Here is a 17,808-nt window from a genome sequence, read left to right on the forward strand (position 1 = left end):
TGACGCCGTGGAGTGATCAGGCCGAGATGCCAAAGTCATTTGGAAGCCTTTTGGAGTGATCGGGCCGAGATATCAAGGCATTTGGAAGCATTTTGTGGAGTCTGTTCTCCCCATGTTCTACATAACTGTGCTGCCTTTGTGTGGGTTGTAATGTGGTCTGAACTTAGTTTGGTTCGTTGCGTGTTGATGGTGCTTCACGGTTTTCGCCTTGTAGTGGGCGTTTCGATTGCGAGCGCCCACAGCGGGTTTCCCTGAAGTGCTTGACCTCGCTTTTTCCCTTTCCCTTGTTTGAATTTGGAAATGGCTGTATTTCCGTTATATTTTAATGGAAAGGGGATTAGCCCGGGTCCCAAAAAAAATGTGCTTTACCTTCAGACACAATCATGGTTTGTGTATGGCTTGCAAGTCTGAATCTGTTTGAATCATTGTCAGAATCTGTTTACTACACATACTCTGTCGGCTCTGCTCTTGCTATATACTCCCTCCGTAAAGAAATATAAAAGCGTTTAGATCACTCTAAACACTCTTATACAGTATTTCTTTACAGAGAGAGTATTGCATATCTTCAGACAGAATCGTATAACCTCCTGTACTGGAGCATTCAGCAAGATACGGCAGAACTAGGCTAATCTGATGAGCCCCAGGCTGCAGCGGCCTCCTCACAGAGCGCCTCGTGGATTTAGGAGGAGATGACACTAATCAACCCCTCCCCTCTACCGCCTACAGGTTCAGGAAATGCAAGCAGCTAGCAATTGGATTGAGATTCTTTGAACAATTATTAATTTGTTAATTTAGCTTGAGGAGAGCAGCAAGTGATGACTTGAATTCAGTCCTGACGGCATGAAGGTCCTCCATGGCCGATTCATCCTCCGACGTGATCTCGGATGTCTGTCGGGTCCTAGGTAAGGCTTCACCGTGTTTACCCATTCCGCGTGGTTTGCTTTGAATTCGGACCTGAAACACATCTTCGGAAAAATTAATTTTGTCGCTGATGCACGCACGTACAGTTTGGGGATACTCCTGACATCCTATGTGCCCTACAGCTTTATTACACCGATCGAGTACAAATGCCTGCCTGAATTATGAATCTAGTAGTCGGCATGGTGGTGGTGTGCATTATCGATCGGGCACACAGTTAGGGCATCTGCAACGTCAACCCGCAAATTTCCTCTCACATCCGTCCTTGGACAGACGGACCAATCCGCGGATACAGATGCGGGAGGCCGCCATCCAACATTAGCCGTATACATCCGCTCTTCCTCATTTTTTTTCCAAGTTCGCAGGATCAAATAGCCGCATGCAAAGGGTACAGATGTTCAAATAGGTGCATACAACACTAGTTTAAATTTAAAAAAGTTCAAATAGCCGCACGGAAAGGGTACATGCTCCGCGTCTTCAAGGACCGTGTGCAGCATCACCGTCTCATCGAAGTACTCCTCGTCCGATGTGTCATCGGACGACTCAACATACTGCTCATATATGTACTCCAAATAGAAATCCATTGCTAAAAAGAAGAAGGGACAACCGTTTTTAGCTTCGATAATTCATCGAACAGTTGTTGGGCATGGTGAAAATTACAACAATGGATGGTACCTGCCAGGGCGGTCGGAGGACAAGGGTTGAACAGAGATGGAGGAGAAGCGGGGTAGAGCCATGCTGGAGCGCCGGAGGTGACGGAGACGCAGAGTTCCGATAGGGGTATGCTGTGGTGCCTGGATGGTGGAGCGGCGGTGAAGGCAAGAGAGAAAGAAGGAAGGAGAGAAAACGGGGAGGATGGAGTCCCGGGGTCCGGGAAGGGTTTTGGGTGGGCAGGAGTGTCGAATTCTGATGTTTCACGTGTCCGGACTCCCGCAAAGCTCCCCCACTTTTGTCTCCGTTTTGCGGTAGAAATCGCATCCGGACCACCCCGCAGACCGATACAGGCCCACATTCGATGGCTCCCGCGGTCCGGACGGTTATAAGAGGTTTGCGGGTCCGTATGATTGACAGAGGCATTTGCACAAGAGTTAATACCAGTTTTAGAACACCCTTCGAACAAAATTAATTGACGCAACCTTTATACAATAAGAACTAAAAAATCCATAAAAGTGACCCTTAAACTTAAAAGGTCACTTTGGTGGACGGGCTCTAGTGAGCCTATATTTTGAATAGTGCCAAAATGATATTGTGAAGTTTCAAGATGCTTTGACATGTGTTGTTGAAAGTTTTTTTTTTCAGAAAACTGCAGAAACTCATACATGGTTGCATATATAAACAGAAAAGTAAAAATAACCTCTCTTGTTAGCACTACATAGTTCACTCATATTTTGCATGCAAAGACTACATATCCAGTTTGGGTGTAGTTAAAACATCTTCCCAGGGCTTTATTGTGCTTTCCCAGATGGATTCAGTTTTAAAAGATCATGTTACATTTTATTTTTGTTCAGAAACATTACTCCTTGTTTTTTTGTCTTCAGCTCCCTTATATTGTTCTAAACCACTGATTCATACTCAAATTGAATACAGAGCTAACCGGTTTAGTGAGGCAAAAAGATTCATATTTTTTTGCCAGTCAAAGCAGTATGTTCTATTAAATGAACGGGGGTTGAAATTCAAGGTTTGTTAGATTTCGACAAATGGAAAATAGAGCAGGGAATTAGCCGACTTACCTGGACGATTGGAGAGAGGCAATGACGCAGAGATGATTGCTCAGGGAGCCACGGCGTAGTGATGTGGCAGACGTCATTTTGTACCTCACTGTGCGACTGGCGTAACAATGATGATTTTTTTGAGAGCCGTTAGCATAGCAAAGAGACATAGATCAACGCAGACCTGACTGCGTTCTAAAATGAGGTTGTGAATAGTGACATATGTAAAGAGACCAAACTAACTAAGTCTGTGTGCGTATAACACTCAATTTGAGTATGCAAACAACATTCGGACTATTAGCAAGTAATCAGGTAAGTGCTTATTACCCTGCAAGAAGTAAGCACAAAAATTTATGCTAAGGATCAAACAGATGCTAAAGAAGAAAATCCACATACTTATTCTAGAATGCATTCAATTCACCAGCTTGCTTTGCCTCACTGTCGCCAATCAAATTTATGATACCCAATCAAAAGCATACCTTTGTCTAGCATCATTTTAACAAGTGCTTGTACGAGACAAAGACCATTCTTCTTTTGAGTTTCTTTGAATTCTCTATTGCAACCGCATACTCAAAGAAATAATCTTCTGGTTCCAACTTCCAATAAGACTCAATTGTCTTAAAAATAATATACCTTACCAGGTCAAGATACCTTATATTTTGCTCGCGTACTGAATAAACTTTTCCAAATGATAGGTGCCTGACGCTCCAGCTACCGTTTAATCGCACTGCTCGAATCTCGGCCCGAACGCTCCAGCTACCGTTCGATCGCACTGCTTGGATCTTGGCATTGGGTTGTTGCCATGTCACTCCAGTAGAATCGTTCGGGCTGTAAGGGTTGGGCCCGAACGCCTCACCCACTTCAACCCATCCTCCTCTCTCCCCCTTACCGTATACAGAGTGAGAGAGATAGAGATCCCGCACCCATATGATGTACTCCGGCCGATGCCAGCGACCAGCCGACCACGGCAGTGGTAGGTGGTGGAGCCAGAGCTGCGGCCGTGGCAGCGGCGCATCCCCGATCGGAGAGGAGGAACTTAGCGGCGGTGGCACCTTAGGGAGTTCGATCCACGCCGCCGCCACCGGGCATATCACGGCTCCCGAGATACAAGCGTGTGTGGCACCCAAGAGCCACAAATCCTCATCCAGAATTAAAGCCTATTTTTATTGTCATTTTTTTAATACTCCCTCCGTCACAGTTTATAAGTCCTACGCGTATACCTAGGTTATCAATTTTATCACCCTAATATAAACTATATAACACAAAATTATATCTTTTGAAAATAGAACATCTGAAGTTTATATTGGTATATTTTTTGTAATATATGACTTGTATTATGTTAGTCAAATTGACAATCTAGGGATACGCGCACGCCCTGTAAACTAAGAGAGAGGGAGTATAAGAGAAACACCTCAGAATCTCAGATTACCGACCACAAACTTTTAACACTATATGTTCGAGGGTTACTTCTTCGTGAACATAACTTTTGACGTGCCAAGCAGACAGGGAAACGAATGGCCTCTCAAAAAGTCGGCATCCCTATGGTCTGCACTTTGGCACGCATGTTATCATGATCCGGTCCAGCACTCCAGCATATCAAACAACCACCCTATGCAACTTTACAGGTCAAAGCTCACAAACAGAACATAATCTTTGACTCCCAATACAGCGGATCAACCACACTTAGTTCACGGCGAAAAGTCGAGGCTCCAGCCGGAATGATCAGTTTTAGGTCTCCAGTCGGAATACTCGGTTTCAGGTCATACATATTGCTACATAATATAAGGTGGTCACTTCCACGGTACCATACTGCCTCCATTCATAAGAGCGGTTCTTGTCTGCCATTCCGAGACTAGGCTATCATAGAGCCGAAGCAGCGATCATACAACATATCCATGATCGGAATGATGTCGGTAGATCGTCTAACTATATTATTGACTAGAGTTCATGGCGAGGAGAGGACTAGCTAGGGTTGGTGAACCGAACACGTCGCGATACCGTGATGCTGCGGTCCTTGGAGTGCTGGGTTTAGTTCTGGACTCCGGTCTTCTCTGTTTCAGTAGTCCAGTGGCGGTACGGAGGCCATGTTGCCGGTGAGATTCTGCAGGTCGTGGCCCCCAGAATAACCGTCGCAGACATTGCCCTGCGCCATCCTCGCTCCAGGTGCAGAGGACAGAAGGCCCTCGCCACCGCGGACCATCTGCTGCACCTCCTGCTGCGAGAGTATCTTGATGCACCCTACGCTATTCACAAACTCCCTGGGAAAGAACGGCATTCGAAGATGTTATGCACGATGAGGAGATCGAATTTATTGTATGTGCAAACAACCGGAGATGGTTTTTCTAGGTCACTTACTGCCATGGGTCGTCGCCGACGAGAAGAATATCATTTTCTCGGTCGACGAATACAAGCTGCCAGCCTGATCTTACGGGGTCCTCCAGTTGGCCTTCGAGGCCAAATAGATGCTCCAGCTCACTACGTAACTCATAGTAGCTGCTGAATCTGGTGATGTCGAGCGATCTTCCAGGGGACCCTGATTTGTAAACCTAATAAAACCAATATCAAAAGTATTCAGCCTTCAGTTCATGCAGAAGAAATATGCATAATAAGATGGATTAGCTGGTAACTGTGTGTTGGCACTCATCAAAATGGTGTCATTAGTGACCCAACAATTGTGCTCAAGATATTGTAAGACTTCACACAAAACTTTAAGAAGTACAGTAATTGATATGAACTCTTTGCCTCTTAAGTCCACCTAATATGAACTCTTTACCTCTTAAAGTCATCAGATCCACATTACCTCTTAATTCATCAGATCCACTTTGAAGAATGTGCATTGAAGAATTTAAAGAACATAATACATAAGTAGAAAATGCATACCTTCACAAAGGTTCCATCTTGTGATGGGTTTACACCACACATATTATCAAGAGAGTTGAAGGTTCCCGATTCGCCTAAACAACTGGAAGTTGCTAAGGTGTCTGCGGGTGGCAAATCTTCGCCACTATACCTCAACAAAGGTATGGCCATAGAAACAGTTCCGCTGCTGCTGCCACCCCTTGCACCTGCCATTCCGTCCTGGAATGCAAATGACGATGACAGAAATTGGTTGTCAACATTTGCACCATAAGCCTGGACACTGGATGAGTCTCTTGCTGACTGCGGCGCCAAGGTTCCAGCAAAGTGGGACATATTACTCTGGTGATTTACGTTCTCATGTTTGGGTTGCACAGACCGAGATTCAATATGACCAAGGGGTTCCACAGCCAACCTCTTTGAAGGCCATCCCTCCGGCGCCATTAATTGGTCAGTTCGAGGCAAACTAACAAGGTTTGAGGAATCTTGGCTAGAGAAGTTACGAAAACCATTGTGAAGATGCAACGATGGGTCATTGTTTCCTTCTAAGAGGTTCTGCTGGTAGAATGAAGATTGTGACTGCGAAGCAGACTCAGAACCAGGCATGCTAGAATCTACATCAGAAATACGATGACAACCAGATGAAAGCTGCTGTTGCATCTCCTGGTGAGATTGCTGTATAACCTGATGCCCTTGCTGTGGTGGTGCCGGAGGATTATGCAAATGCAGCTGCTGAAACTGACTTTGAAGAAACCCAGGATTACCACTGTACTGACTATGGCCGTGCTGAACAGTTTGCAGAGACGACTGCTGAGCCTGATACTGCATCTGCTGCAGAACATGATTGGCATACACAGAATTCAACCCACCGTTCGGATTCTGAGTCTGTTGGAATTGCAAGAGAGCCGAGGACTGTTTCGAAGGATCCCCAGTTCTAATTTCCTCCAGTGCTGCTGCAGCCATTTGCTGGTATGTGTCTGGCTTAAGACCCAGCAATGGAGAATCCATTCTTGGCTGAAGCCAAGGTGACGCTCCAACTCCCTGGAAGTTCAACGACTGAGCCCCTCTATCCCCATCTCCGAGCCACATGAGAGAAGAATAACGAGCAAAATCATCATTCTTGACACCTGCGCATATGATACAGAACAGAACTTGATTAAAAGGACACTTGGTTGAATTGTATAAAAGCAGAACCACGTATACTGCTATTCTTGTCACATTGATCAGCCTACCATTGAACATGCCATGCATAGAGGGCAGCCCTGAAGCCCATGGACGCTTCAGTCTTAAAGGAAAAGCAGTTGGATACATCGGAAAGGTTGTTAATGGCTCAATCTCCCAGAGTGACACTCTAGGTTGTTTCTCACCAGCGGTGGACTCGTCCCAACCAACCTAAAACAAATAAAATTTCAGCCATTACCATTTAAGGTTGAACATGTTCTCACGAAGCAAACTGTGAAGCATGCGGAATAGGTTGAGGTGAATAACTAAAGAAGATAACAGCAGGAACTCTGGAATCATGACTAGTTACCTTCACAGAACGCCAATGTGAATTTGGCCAACGCACAGAGTCAAGATCACTTATGGTTGTGATTGTACCCATGTATCTGAAAGAAGAACAAACTGTCAGCTCACAGTTTTCATGCTGTTACTCAGTTCAATGTTTGACTTACCGTCTGACACTTGACTCCTCTGTCTCAAAAAGCATTCTAAACCGCATTCCAACAGACACACGTGTGTGGTAAACAGATTTGACATACTTAGCCAATGGAATGATGAACTCAGAAGGGCTAGCCCTGATAAAAGACAAAGATATTAATTAGGTATAGAAATAGAGTTATCTATTAGTTGAATTGGGATTTTGATGAATATACCGGGGGTTATAGAAAATAGTGAAACGACTGTTTGTGGCTGCAGCATGAGCTGCTGCTGCAAGAAGGCCTATATGCATGCTGTCGCTTGACAGCACAGAAGACGGCATAATTGTCTGAGGACGATTTGCATGACGAATCCCCAAGAGAAGTTGGTTATTATCATTCCTGGAAACATGGAAAAGTGTTATATGTGATCAAGGTGTAACATGAACAACTATGGTAACAGCGTAAAATTGGTTAGGAAATAAAGTAGTCGGTACCAGATGAAAATAACAGAATCCCCTGCTACTAGTCGCTTTGCACTTACAAAGACACTCCAACCTGTAGTCAGGAGATGCCTTTTTGGCTGACCTGCATAACAAGTGCAAAGGGCTAAGAGCACTGGCCAACTAAGAGTCCAATATTAGAACAAAATTAAATACATCAAAAACTCTGCAACATGGGAACTATAAAAGATGAATACAACATTTTCCAGAGAAATTCTCCAACCAACAAAACCCCACTAATTCCAGCTGGCAGAAGGAAATGAACAATTCTAGGGACTAACAAGAAGGTGCTAGAAACTTCTCATCTAAAAGTTGCAAAATGTACTTTTTGGTAAGTCTTTCTAGGATTCTTATAAACTACTAGCCTTTACTTGATCAATACTAATCATTATCATCTATATGCACATGCTGCACAAAATCTGAGACAACTTGAGTACATACCACGGAATATGTGGCGAAATTTCCATTCATTATCATGCAGATCTTTTGCAATGAGCTCCTGGCATGGAGGCTGCAGAGAAAAATCCTGTAGAAAATTGAACGTGTCATTTATCTAATTAACCCAATTTAAAAAGTACAAAATAATGACCATTTCTTATAAATGCATTGAGAAAAACAAACTAAATTTCACTGGACGTTACCAATGGAGGGAAGACTTTCTCAGCAGACCGGCGAGGAACAGAAAATCCGCCATGTGTACTTGTATCACTTGCAGTCAAAGTCTTGCAGAAGTAATTAGTCGGCTGCTTGCTAGCAGCACCCAACTCGATTGGAAGAAAAGGCTCCTTTTGCTCTTCCTGTCATTGGAACCTCGTGATGAATACATAATTATTTCAATTATTTAACCTATATAACCTATTATCAGAATCCAGGCTACAAGAACAGAGAAATGTGATTAATACCGGGCTCAGCGGCTGCAGTGTCATTTGGGCATAAACTTCATCAGTCTCTGCATCGGCCTGCGTTAGCATCAAGAAATGATCTCAGGGCACCTCTTAAAAAACTACATGATGGTCCCTTCTATGTGTGAAGTGTAAACTTACATGCATGGTGACATTATGAAGCTGGCAGATCAACTGAGGGGGGAGATTTGGATAATTAGGGATTTGAGCATCAACCTCCTTATTAGTTGATGCGGCAACCTACACAAAAGTAAAATCACTTTAGAGAACTGCACTAAAAATGACTTTAGAAAACTGTAATTGGACAGCATCCATGCAACAAAATTGATTCTTCATATAATGACACCTTCAATATTTCACTAAAGCTATGTCTCAGTAGAATCGCAAACCGTATGATGTTTACATGCTGCATTATGCAAAGAATAAGAACCTCCTGAGCACTCATGGCACAGCCACAAACTATACTTTATCTTTATCTTTATCTTTTTGGAAAACATAGTATATATTGGTGGTACAAACTGAAAAAACCTACGGACCTGCTCGCTATGGCCCTGTGGGAAATAGATGACCCGGCTTCCAACCGCGGGCAGAGACACAAGGGGCCCAGCGCATGCATGCCATAGCTCCGAGTTCAGACACCTTTGTTCCCCTGAAAAGTGCCAAGCACACATGAGCGAACAGAAACCACCAGAAAGCAAAGCTCATGTGAAGCTACTATTCGTACTTGGGACACAGACAAGAAGTCACAACGGGGAGGAGGCACAGTGAGTGACAATAATGCCATAACATGAGAACGATGAATAAATAATAAAAGCAACCGATGCAAGCATTTGTTTGTGCAGGCCAGCAATGGAGGCTACATGTATGCGATCAATCATGCGCAAACACAAGCAGGCTGAATTTGCACATTTGTTTAGCATCTTCGGTGGTTCAAGTGCACGCACGATCAGCACATTCCACAATCCGTAATCCACTGGAGATGCAGACAGGAGTACAAGTTGAGAATTGAACAGCTGAATTAATGAGGGGGCCGTGAGACGAGATGTACCATCGTTTTCCGGGAGGGACTGCGGCATCTCGGACATGGAGAGCTTTCTCTCCATCCAGGGATGCGACCGACGCCAAGAACACCCAACTCCGCCGTGATGCGGCGGGGACACGAAGCAGCTGGCTGCTCAGAGCTGCGCCGCGCTCCCAGCAGCAACGCCCGACCTCTCCCTCTGCGCCCAGAGAAGCTCCTCCATCCTCCGCCGCTGCTTCGTCCAACCTGTTATTGCCCCTTCGCCACGAAGCAGCAGCCGCCTCAGCTTGAAGCAGGCCCTAACCGAAGCCCGAGCCGCCCAGGCAAACCCTCGCCATTGCCGACTCACCTCGGCGCGCCCAAATCCCAGCCACTCCAACGAACCTCCAAGCCCGCTCACCGATCCAAATCCTCCCCGGTGAACAGGAGAGAAGCGCCAACCAACCCGGCGGCACGGCTCACCGCCCCAGACCCGATTCCACCGAGCACGGAGAAACCGAGGAAGGCAGCCGGCCCGAGCTCATTCAGCTCAGGAGGAAGCAGAAGTAGCGCGGCTCGCGGAGGCACAGCTCGCCGCTGACCGAGAACCGCGACCACTCGCCCCCTCGAATCGCCATTGCTCGCGCGCGCTCGCTCAGGACCAGACCACGGCAGACCAGACCAGACACCACGGCGGCCGGACCAGACCCCACCCGGCGGCCGAATCGGACGCCGCGGCCACGGGGCGGGAGCTGGGCGCGCGGCGGAGAAGGGGAGGGCGGCCGCGGAGGCGGAGGGCGCGTCGGTGCGGGCGGAACCCTAGCGGGGCGGGGCGGGGCGGGGCGGGGCGGGCTAGGCGGCCATGGCTGGATCGAGGGAGCGGAGGCCGAGAAGTGGTGGGAATTTCTTTTCTTTTTTTCCGTTTCGGGTTTAGTGTGCAGCGGAGGAGGGAAGAGGTTCTCTCTTCTCGTAGGGGGTGTAAAAAAACGATCGGATGAATTTCTTTTTCTGCTTTGCCCCCTTGCAATAGCTTGAATTACGTTTTTGGTTGCTCTGGGAATTTTTGCTCCTTTTTCTCCACACACACACACAATTTGCGATTGGGTGTGTCTGCGTAAAAGAATATTTAAGTTTAGTTTTTTTACTTGCCATTTTGTTTCTAGTTTGCCCCTTTGCAAGAGCTTTAATTGTATTCAACAAAAACATTCAAACTTCGGCTTTGTACTACAGTCACTCGTATGAGTTGAGCTTTTCACATCCAGCATACTTTATGATACACAAATAAATGAGTAGAGATGCTTTTTACTGAGAACCAAGCTATCAAACATGGGCATAATCAATGTTTCGCCTACATAAGACAAGATGTGGCGTGATTTCAACTTTCCGTTTCACCTTGAGCACGGAAGTGATGGGTCAATATGCATTGAATTTGAACTAACTTTGTCAATTGCTTACGAGTCACTGCCACTTGTTACTAGCTTAGCTACCCTAGTCTTACACTTGCCACATAGTCAAAAAAAACATATTAAGATGGCCTTATCTTGCCCGCAAAAAAAAAAGTCGGCCTTATCTTATTTAGGGGTCAAAAGTGTTGCAAAGTAAGAATCCATGGTGGAGTACAATAAACACACCTAACAAGGTGTGCATAAAACACAAGAAAAACTGCTAGCTCGGTCAAGCCTTGCTAGTCTTCTACGAGAAAAGGTAGGATTGTCAAAATAAATTTAGGTTCCAGTGTCTCCTTGATAGTGGATGGTTGTTATTTTTACTTTAAATTTCTTTTCCACCTCGAAAGTCGAGTCAACAGGTGAGTCAAGATGCATTAAGCATTCACACTATGTGTGAGTCACCCCCAACATGTTTTTCACCTGTTTAAATTTAAATTTATTTAAACTAAAATTTGAACACTTACTTTGAAACGAAGGAAGTGTTATTTTCCATGCCTACGAGCCAAACATGTTTCAGAAAAAAAGCATCCATGGAAAAAGAAAAGAACATGAACCTAGGGCTGAAGACGCAAATAAGAGAGCAATCGAGGTGCCAACACAAAAGTCCACCCCAGCCCTCCTCGTATGCGTACGTCGGTACGTGTGACACGAGACCGCTGGAAATCACCAGACCAATCACCGGCGCCGGGGAAAATTACCGTCCCGCCCCCGCCGGGCCCCGCCGCGGAGCGACTGAGGCTGGCGCGAGCACGTGCAGGGGCACTCCCGTCATTGTCTCCACCTCCCGGCCCCGGGCCCCCTCTCGTCGTACGAGGATTCGTCCCTTTCCTCACGGGGGCTGGCGGGCCCGCGCGCGGACCATGACTGATGACGCCGGGCGTACCCGCGCCGTCCGATGCGCGATGGACGGGCCAGGGTACCTCGGTCGGGGCGACCGGTTGCACGAGGGGGCAGCGGGTGGCGCGGAGTGGAACGGGTGCGCGCTCGTACTCCGTGCAGTGCTTCTCTCGGCGGTGGGTCACTGGGCTCACTGCGCCGGGCTGGGCTGCGGTGTAGGGTTGTAGTAGACGTGCACTGCTGGTGCTGGTGATCCTCCTGTGGTGATGGGGTTGCATGTTTGATTTTTATGTTGATCCATTCCATAGTACCTCACCATGATAACCCATGTTAACTTTCGGAGAACGTGCCGCCAGTTCCCAAGTGTTAGTAGTACACCCTCCGTTCCACGTATAAATTTTTTAAGAAGTGAAATTTAACTAACTCTGATCAAGTTTGTAGAGAAAAACATAGACAACTAGACTACCCAATACACTTCATTAGATACATACATCACAAGATGTACTTTCATATTGTATACATTTTTGTGTTGTAGATATAAAAAGTTCTTTTTTAAATTTGGTCAAAGTTTGTAAAGTTTTTCTCGCATATTTTTTGATAAAGTTTGACTTTAAGAAAAATCTATATGCACTACATTATGGAACAGACGGAGTACCACACAACCGCCTCCTCTCACAAAAAAAAAAGGGTTCCTCTACCTATCGTGGACGTCGTCATCGGTCCGCCTAGTGTTTGGTGGCCTTAAGGTCATGGGGTGCAGTGGATGTCGTCTCTTGCCGGTAGGTGGGCTTCATTTTTAGACGTTTCTTCGCTTTTTGTTAGGGTTTACGTCTTGCTCGGAAGGCGAAACGGCGGCTGCTCTACGAAGATGGAATAAGATTCTTTCCGCCTAACTCCTGTTTCGATGGTGCGTCTAACAACGTTGATGGATGTCTGGAGGTGAGTCTTTGACGAATCTGTTTTTGATGGATTTTGCTCGGATCCAGTTGTCGTTCGTCTATATTTGTGTGTCTTTAGATTGGATCCTTTCGATCTACGCTACACTTCATCGACGACGATTGCTATTCTGGTGTGCTGGTCCTACGGGGCCTTCGCACGACGACTTCCTAACTGACTATTACAACAAGTTTTGCCTGACACCAATTAGGGAGGGGCGATGACGGCGACGCGCCTTCAGCTCGCTTCAGTGCTTGTAATCGTCGCTAGGTAGTCTACGGATCTGAATGTAATTTTTATTATTTCTAGTGTTCATTGTACTGGCATGATTGAAAAAAATAGATCGGATGTTTTTTCCAGAAAAAAATGGAGTAGGGTTCTTCTTGCATTTTGTATATGTACGTGGTGTCACAGTTTTATTTGGTCTCGTAGGAACAGTACGTACAGGCAACAGGTCATGTATATCGCTTCAGGGAATTGTACTTACCGGGCCGGACCAACGACGCACTCAATCATGTGCTCTCCACGGGCACGGGCACGGCTAATGTGGGCACGTATGTGCGGGACTACTGGTACCGCTTTGCCGTGCACGCGAACCGGCCGCGGCGGCCTCGCGTTCTCTTCTCACCACCCACGCGCACGACGCTCCATGCATGCATGCATGGCCGACGGCCGGCGCTGCCGACACGGAGGCCCCGCCGTTTTCCTCCTGCTTTTCCCAGCTGCGGTGCCGCTGCGTGGAAAGGCGGGCGGGGGAGGGGCGCCGACACGACGAGACCTGACGGCGAGCGGGGCCCCGGCCGGCCGACGGGACGGCTCCTGCTGGTCGGTCCTGCTACACGTTTCGCCTACCTGCGCGCTGCGCGGTGCAGCGTACGTGCTGCTGACGAGATGACCGCTCGTGCAGCTGCATGCGGAGGCCTGGTTTGCGTAGTTATTATTCGCGCCCTTTCTGTCTCTGAATTTTTTTTTTCTAAAATAAACCCTAAGAGCAACTTTAATGGGGCGATTCATTTCGTTCACCGTCGTCTGTTTAGGTCCGCGCAGACATAAAAGGCGGCTCAACGGGCCGACCCAAACGGAGTCGCGTCCGCTTTTGGTCCGCGGGCGACCCATTTCCGATCCATTTTTGAGCCGGATTTACGTCGGCGCGGACACGCGACGGACGCGTGCATACTCGCCTTCTCCTCTCCCCGGGCCCGCTGGTCGGTGGCTCATTGGCCCCCCCTCACCCCAGCCAACAGCAACCCTCGCCTGCCTCCTTCGTTGCCGACGCCGCCATCTATTTTTGTCGACGACTCTGCCAGCCGCCGCCGCCTCCACATCCGCCCAGCAACGCCACCCACTCCCCCGTCGCCCGCCACCGCCGTCTTGCCGCCGGGGAGCAAGCTACTTCCCACCGCCGCCCCGCGGCCAAGAAGCCGCCTCGCCGCCTCAGCCAGATCCTCACCGGCGCGCTCGTCGGACGCTAGCTGGGTCTTTGCGCGCCGCGACTCCCCTCACCGGCCGTCCCCTATGTTATTTGACAATATATTTGAATGCAAATCAATGTAATATTGGGCGGCCAGCCGCCCACGCTGGCACATATGGGTCGCCGCGTTGGGCGCGCTGCCGACCCAAATTTAAAAAGAGGGCGGACGTCGGGCGGGCGGCCGACCCAAACGGACAAAATACGGACGAAATCGCTGTCCGTTTGGGTCGACCCGTTGGAGTTGCTCTAAACCGATAGACGATGGCCCTATTTGGATCCATGAGTTAGAGTTGGTTTGAGCTAATTTGGGCTCAAATAGCCCTAAAGTATCCAAACATGAGGGCTAGTTTGAGCTAGTTGCATCTATAACCCATCAAAAAACTATCCCACCCAAGAGGTGCTAATTGGAGCTAGTTCTCCTAGTGCACTTATTGCCATCTAACCCTGTTATCCAAACACCACTTCCGATAGAGTTAGTTCAAGGTTAGTCATGAGTTAAAAACTAACTCTAGCATTTAGCTAAGTTAGAGTATCCAAACAGAGCCAATGGCTATATCGGACCCCCGAACTCCAAATTCCGAGAATCAGCACACTCAACTCTTTAATCCCAGTCTAAAATGAACCCTGAACGTATTTTAGGTCAAAAAAATGGTGACATGGCACCCAGGTTTGGGGCCTCTCCGAGGGAGGTAACACCCCTAGTCCTGCCGAATTGACTATAGGAATCACAAGAACTACAATGTTAATGTTGCTCCTTTAGCTCTATGGATGGAGAAGAAAGTAGGAGCTAGCTCTCCTCTTCTCCTTGCATGTGTGTGGGTGTGGGTGATGAATGAGCTGACCCCCTCCTCAAGGGGGCTCCTCGGAGGTCTTATAGCTGATATGTCTCCGCCGTATCTATAATTTTTTATTGTTTCATGCCAATATTATACAATTTTCATATACTTTTGGCAACTTTTTATACTATTTTTGGGACTAACATATTGATTCAGTGCCCAGTGCCAGTTCCTGTTTATTGCATGTTTTTTGTTTCGTAGAAAATCCATATCAAACGGAGTCCAAACGGGATAAAAACTGATGGAGATTTTTTTGGAATATAAATTTTGAGAAGTGGAATAACCGCGAGACGATGCCCGAGGGGGCCATGAGGCAGGGGGGCAGGCGCGCCCCTGACCCTCATGGACACCCCGTAAGGCGGTTGGTGCCCTTCTTTCGCCGCAAGAAAGCTAATATCCGGATAAAAATCGTGTTCAAATTTCAATCCAATCGGAGTTACGGATCTCCGGAAATATAAGAAACGGTGAAAGGCCAGAATCTGGAACGCATAAACAAAGAGAGACAAAGAGACATATCCAATCTTGGAGGGGCTCTCGCCCCTCCCATGCCATGGAGACCAAGGACCAGAGGAAAAATCCTTCTCCCATCTAGGGAGAAGGTCAAGGAAGAAGAAGAAGGGGGATCTCTCCCCTTCTCTCCCGGTGGCGTTGGAACGCCGCCGGGGCCATCATCGCGACAATGATCTACACCAACAACTTCACCGCCGTCATCACCAACTCTTCCCCCCTATATGCAGCGGTGTAACCCCTCTTTTACCCGCTATAATCTCTACTTAAACATGGTGCTCAATGTTATATATTATTTCTCAATGATGTATGGCAGTCCTATGATGTTTGAGTAGATCCGTTTTGTCCTATGGGTTAATTGATGATCGTGATTGGTTTGAGTTGCATGTTTTATTATTGGTGTTGTCCTATGCTGCTCTCCATGTCGCACAAGCATGAGGGATCCCCGTTGTAAGGTTTGCAATATGTTTATGATTTGCTTATGGTGGATGACGTGAGTGACAGAGGCACAGACTCGAGTAAGTAGGTTGTTTGCGTATGGGAATAAAGAGGACTTGATACTTTAATGCTATGGTTGGGTTTTACCTTAATGATCTTTAGTAGTTGCATATGCTTGATAGAGTTTCAATCATAAGTGCATATGATCCAAGAAGAGAAAGTGTGTTAGCTTATGCATCTCCCTCAAATAAAATTGTAATAATGTTTACCGGTCTAGTTATCGATTGCCTAGGGACAAATAACTTTCTTGTGTGACAACAAGCTCTCTACTAAAACTAACTTAGTTGTGTCTTCATCTAAACAACCCCTACTTTTTATTTACGCGCTCTTTATTATCTTGCAAACCTTTCCAACAACACCTACAAAGTACTTCTAGTTTTATGCTTGTTCTAGGTAAAGCGAGCGTTAAGCGTGCGTAGAGTTGTATCGGTGGTCGATAGAACTTGAGGGAATATTTGTTCTACCGTTAGCTCCTGGTTGGGTTCGACACTCTTACTTATCAAAAGAGCCTACAATTGATCCCCTATACTTGTGGGTTATCAAGACTTTTTTCTGGCGCCGTTGCTGGGGAGTTATAGCGTGGGGTGAATATTCTCGTGTGTGCTTGTTTGCTTTATCACTAAGTAGTTTTTATTTTGTGCTCTTGTTTTCTATCTTTAGTTATGGGTAGGAAACGCAAAATACCAAAAAATAGTTGTACCTACTACACCAATGGTTGAAGAACCACTCAAAATCTATCACACTACTGAAGCTTTTTACTTGGATCATCTTCGATCCCCATGTGCTCGTGCTGAAACCCCAACTAGCTTAGTTGAGGGCAAATCTTTAGATGAGCATGCTTGTTATGTGCGACACCGCTTATCTGAAAAAGGGAATTTTACTGGATCAAATTCATCGTTTGCAGTGCTATGCTTGAAATTTATGTGAAATATATGATTGTACTTGTTGTTCTAAAGACCCTAAGAAACACCTTCCTTACCGATGTGAATATAGTGATAATGGAATCGTATCTTCGTATACTAAGGGTGTTCATAATTACTATGATGTTCAACAAATTGAAGAATTTGTTGCTTTTAGGGGTACTTGTGAAATTGCTTCTTTTATTGAAGAGTGTGATACTACTCTCTACAAATCTGAAAATTGGACATACTTAAAAATTGCTATGATAATTATGCTTCTAATCCTTATATTAAACCATATATTGAGGACTCCTCCGCTGTCCAAGAAGAGAGTAATATTTTGTAGGAGTCTATGGAAGAAGAAATTAATGACACTATGAGCTCATTGGGTGAAAAAGATGACGAGGAGAACAAAGAACAAAAGGCGGAAGAGCGGATTAGCTACCCGTGCCCACCTTCTAATGAGAGTAACTCTTCAACTCATACATTGTTTAATTTCCCTTCGTGCTTACCGAAGGATGATTGCTATGATGATTGTTATGATCCCGTTGATTTTTTTGAAATATCCCTTTTTGATGATGCTTGCTATGCTTGTGGCCAAGATGCCAATATGAATTATGTTTATGGAGATGAACTTGCTATAGTTCCTTATATTAAACATGAAATTGTTGCTATTGCGCCCACGTATGATAGTCCTATTATCTTTTTGAATTCTCCCGACTACACTATATCGGAGAAGTTTGCCCTTATTAAGGATTATATTGATGGATTGTGTTTTACTACTACACATGATGATTTTGATAGATATAATATGCATGTGCTTTATGCTCCTATTTGCAATTATTATGATA

General features: G+C 46.2%; 1 protein-coding gene across 2 annotated transcripts; it reads right to left on the reverse strand.

Moving 5' to 3' along the window:
* Positions 1 to 4,260: 4,260 nt before the first annotated feature.
* On the reverse strand, positions 4,261 to 10,454 carry LOC125507756 (auxin response factor 25). 2 transcript variants are annotated; one of them, XM_048672247.2, is made up of 14 exons: positions 9,574 to 10,452; positions 9,062 to 9,174; positions 8,667 to 8,765; positions 8,526 to 8,582; positions 8,265 to 8,420; positions 8,065 to 8,149; positions 7,618 to 7,708; positions 7,358 to 7,522; positions 7,157 to 7,279; positions 7,015 to 7,090; positions 6,716 to 6,875; positions 5,508 to 6,610; positions 4,983 to 5,173; positions 4,261 to 4,885 (listed from the first exon to the last, which is right to left on the reverse strand). In XM_048672247.2, exons 1-14 carry the CDS (start codon positions 9,626 to 9,628, stop codon positions 4,684 to 4,686), a joined length of 2,676 nt encoding a protein of 891 aa, XP_048528204.1. In that variant the 5' UTR covers positions 9,629 to 10,452; the 3' UTR covers positions 4,261 to 4,683. The 2 variants fall into 2 exon arrangements, with proteins under 2 accessions (XP_048528204.1, XP_087381555.1); XM_087525429.1 differs by having other exon boundaries at positions 5,508 to 6,875; positions 9,574 to 10,454.
* Positions 10,455 to 17,808: the final 7,354 nt, after the last annotated feature.

The sequence above is a fragment of the Triticum urartu genome, chromosome 5A, assembly GCF_056163025.1.
Source record: "Triticum urartu cultivar PI428250 chromosome 5A, HENAU_Tu73, whole genome shotgun sequence".
Lineage (NCBI taxonomy): Eukaryota > Viridiplantae > Streptophyta > Magnoliopsida > Poales > Poaceae > Triticum > Triticum urartu.

Bases quoted from the DNA above. Each gene is read 5' to 3' on its own strand.
- LOC125507756 (XM_087525429.1), bottom strand. From the start codon at position 9,628: ATGGAGAGAAAGCTCTCCATGTCCGAGATGCCGCAGTCCCTCCCGGAA. The intron at 8,150-8,264 runs GTAACGTCCAGT...AATTTTCTACAG, and splicing joins AGAAAGTCTTCCCTCCATTG to GATTTTTCTCTGCAGCCTCC. The intron at 6,876-7,014 runs GTAACTAGTCAT...TATTTGTTTTAG, and splicing joins CACATTGGCGTTCTGTGAAG to GTTGGTTGGGACGAGTCCAC.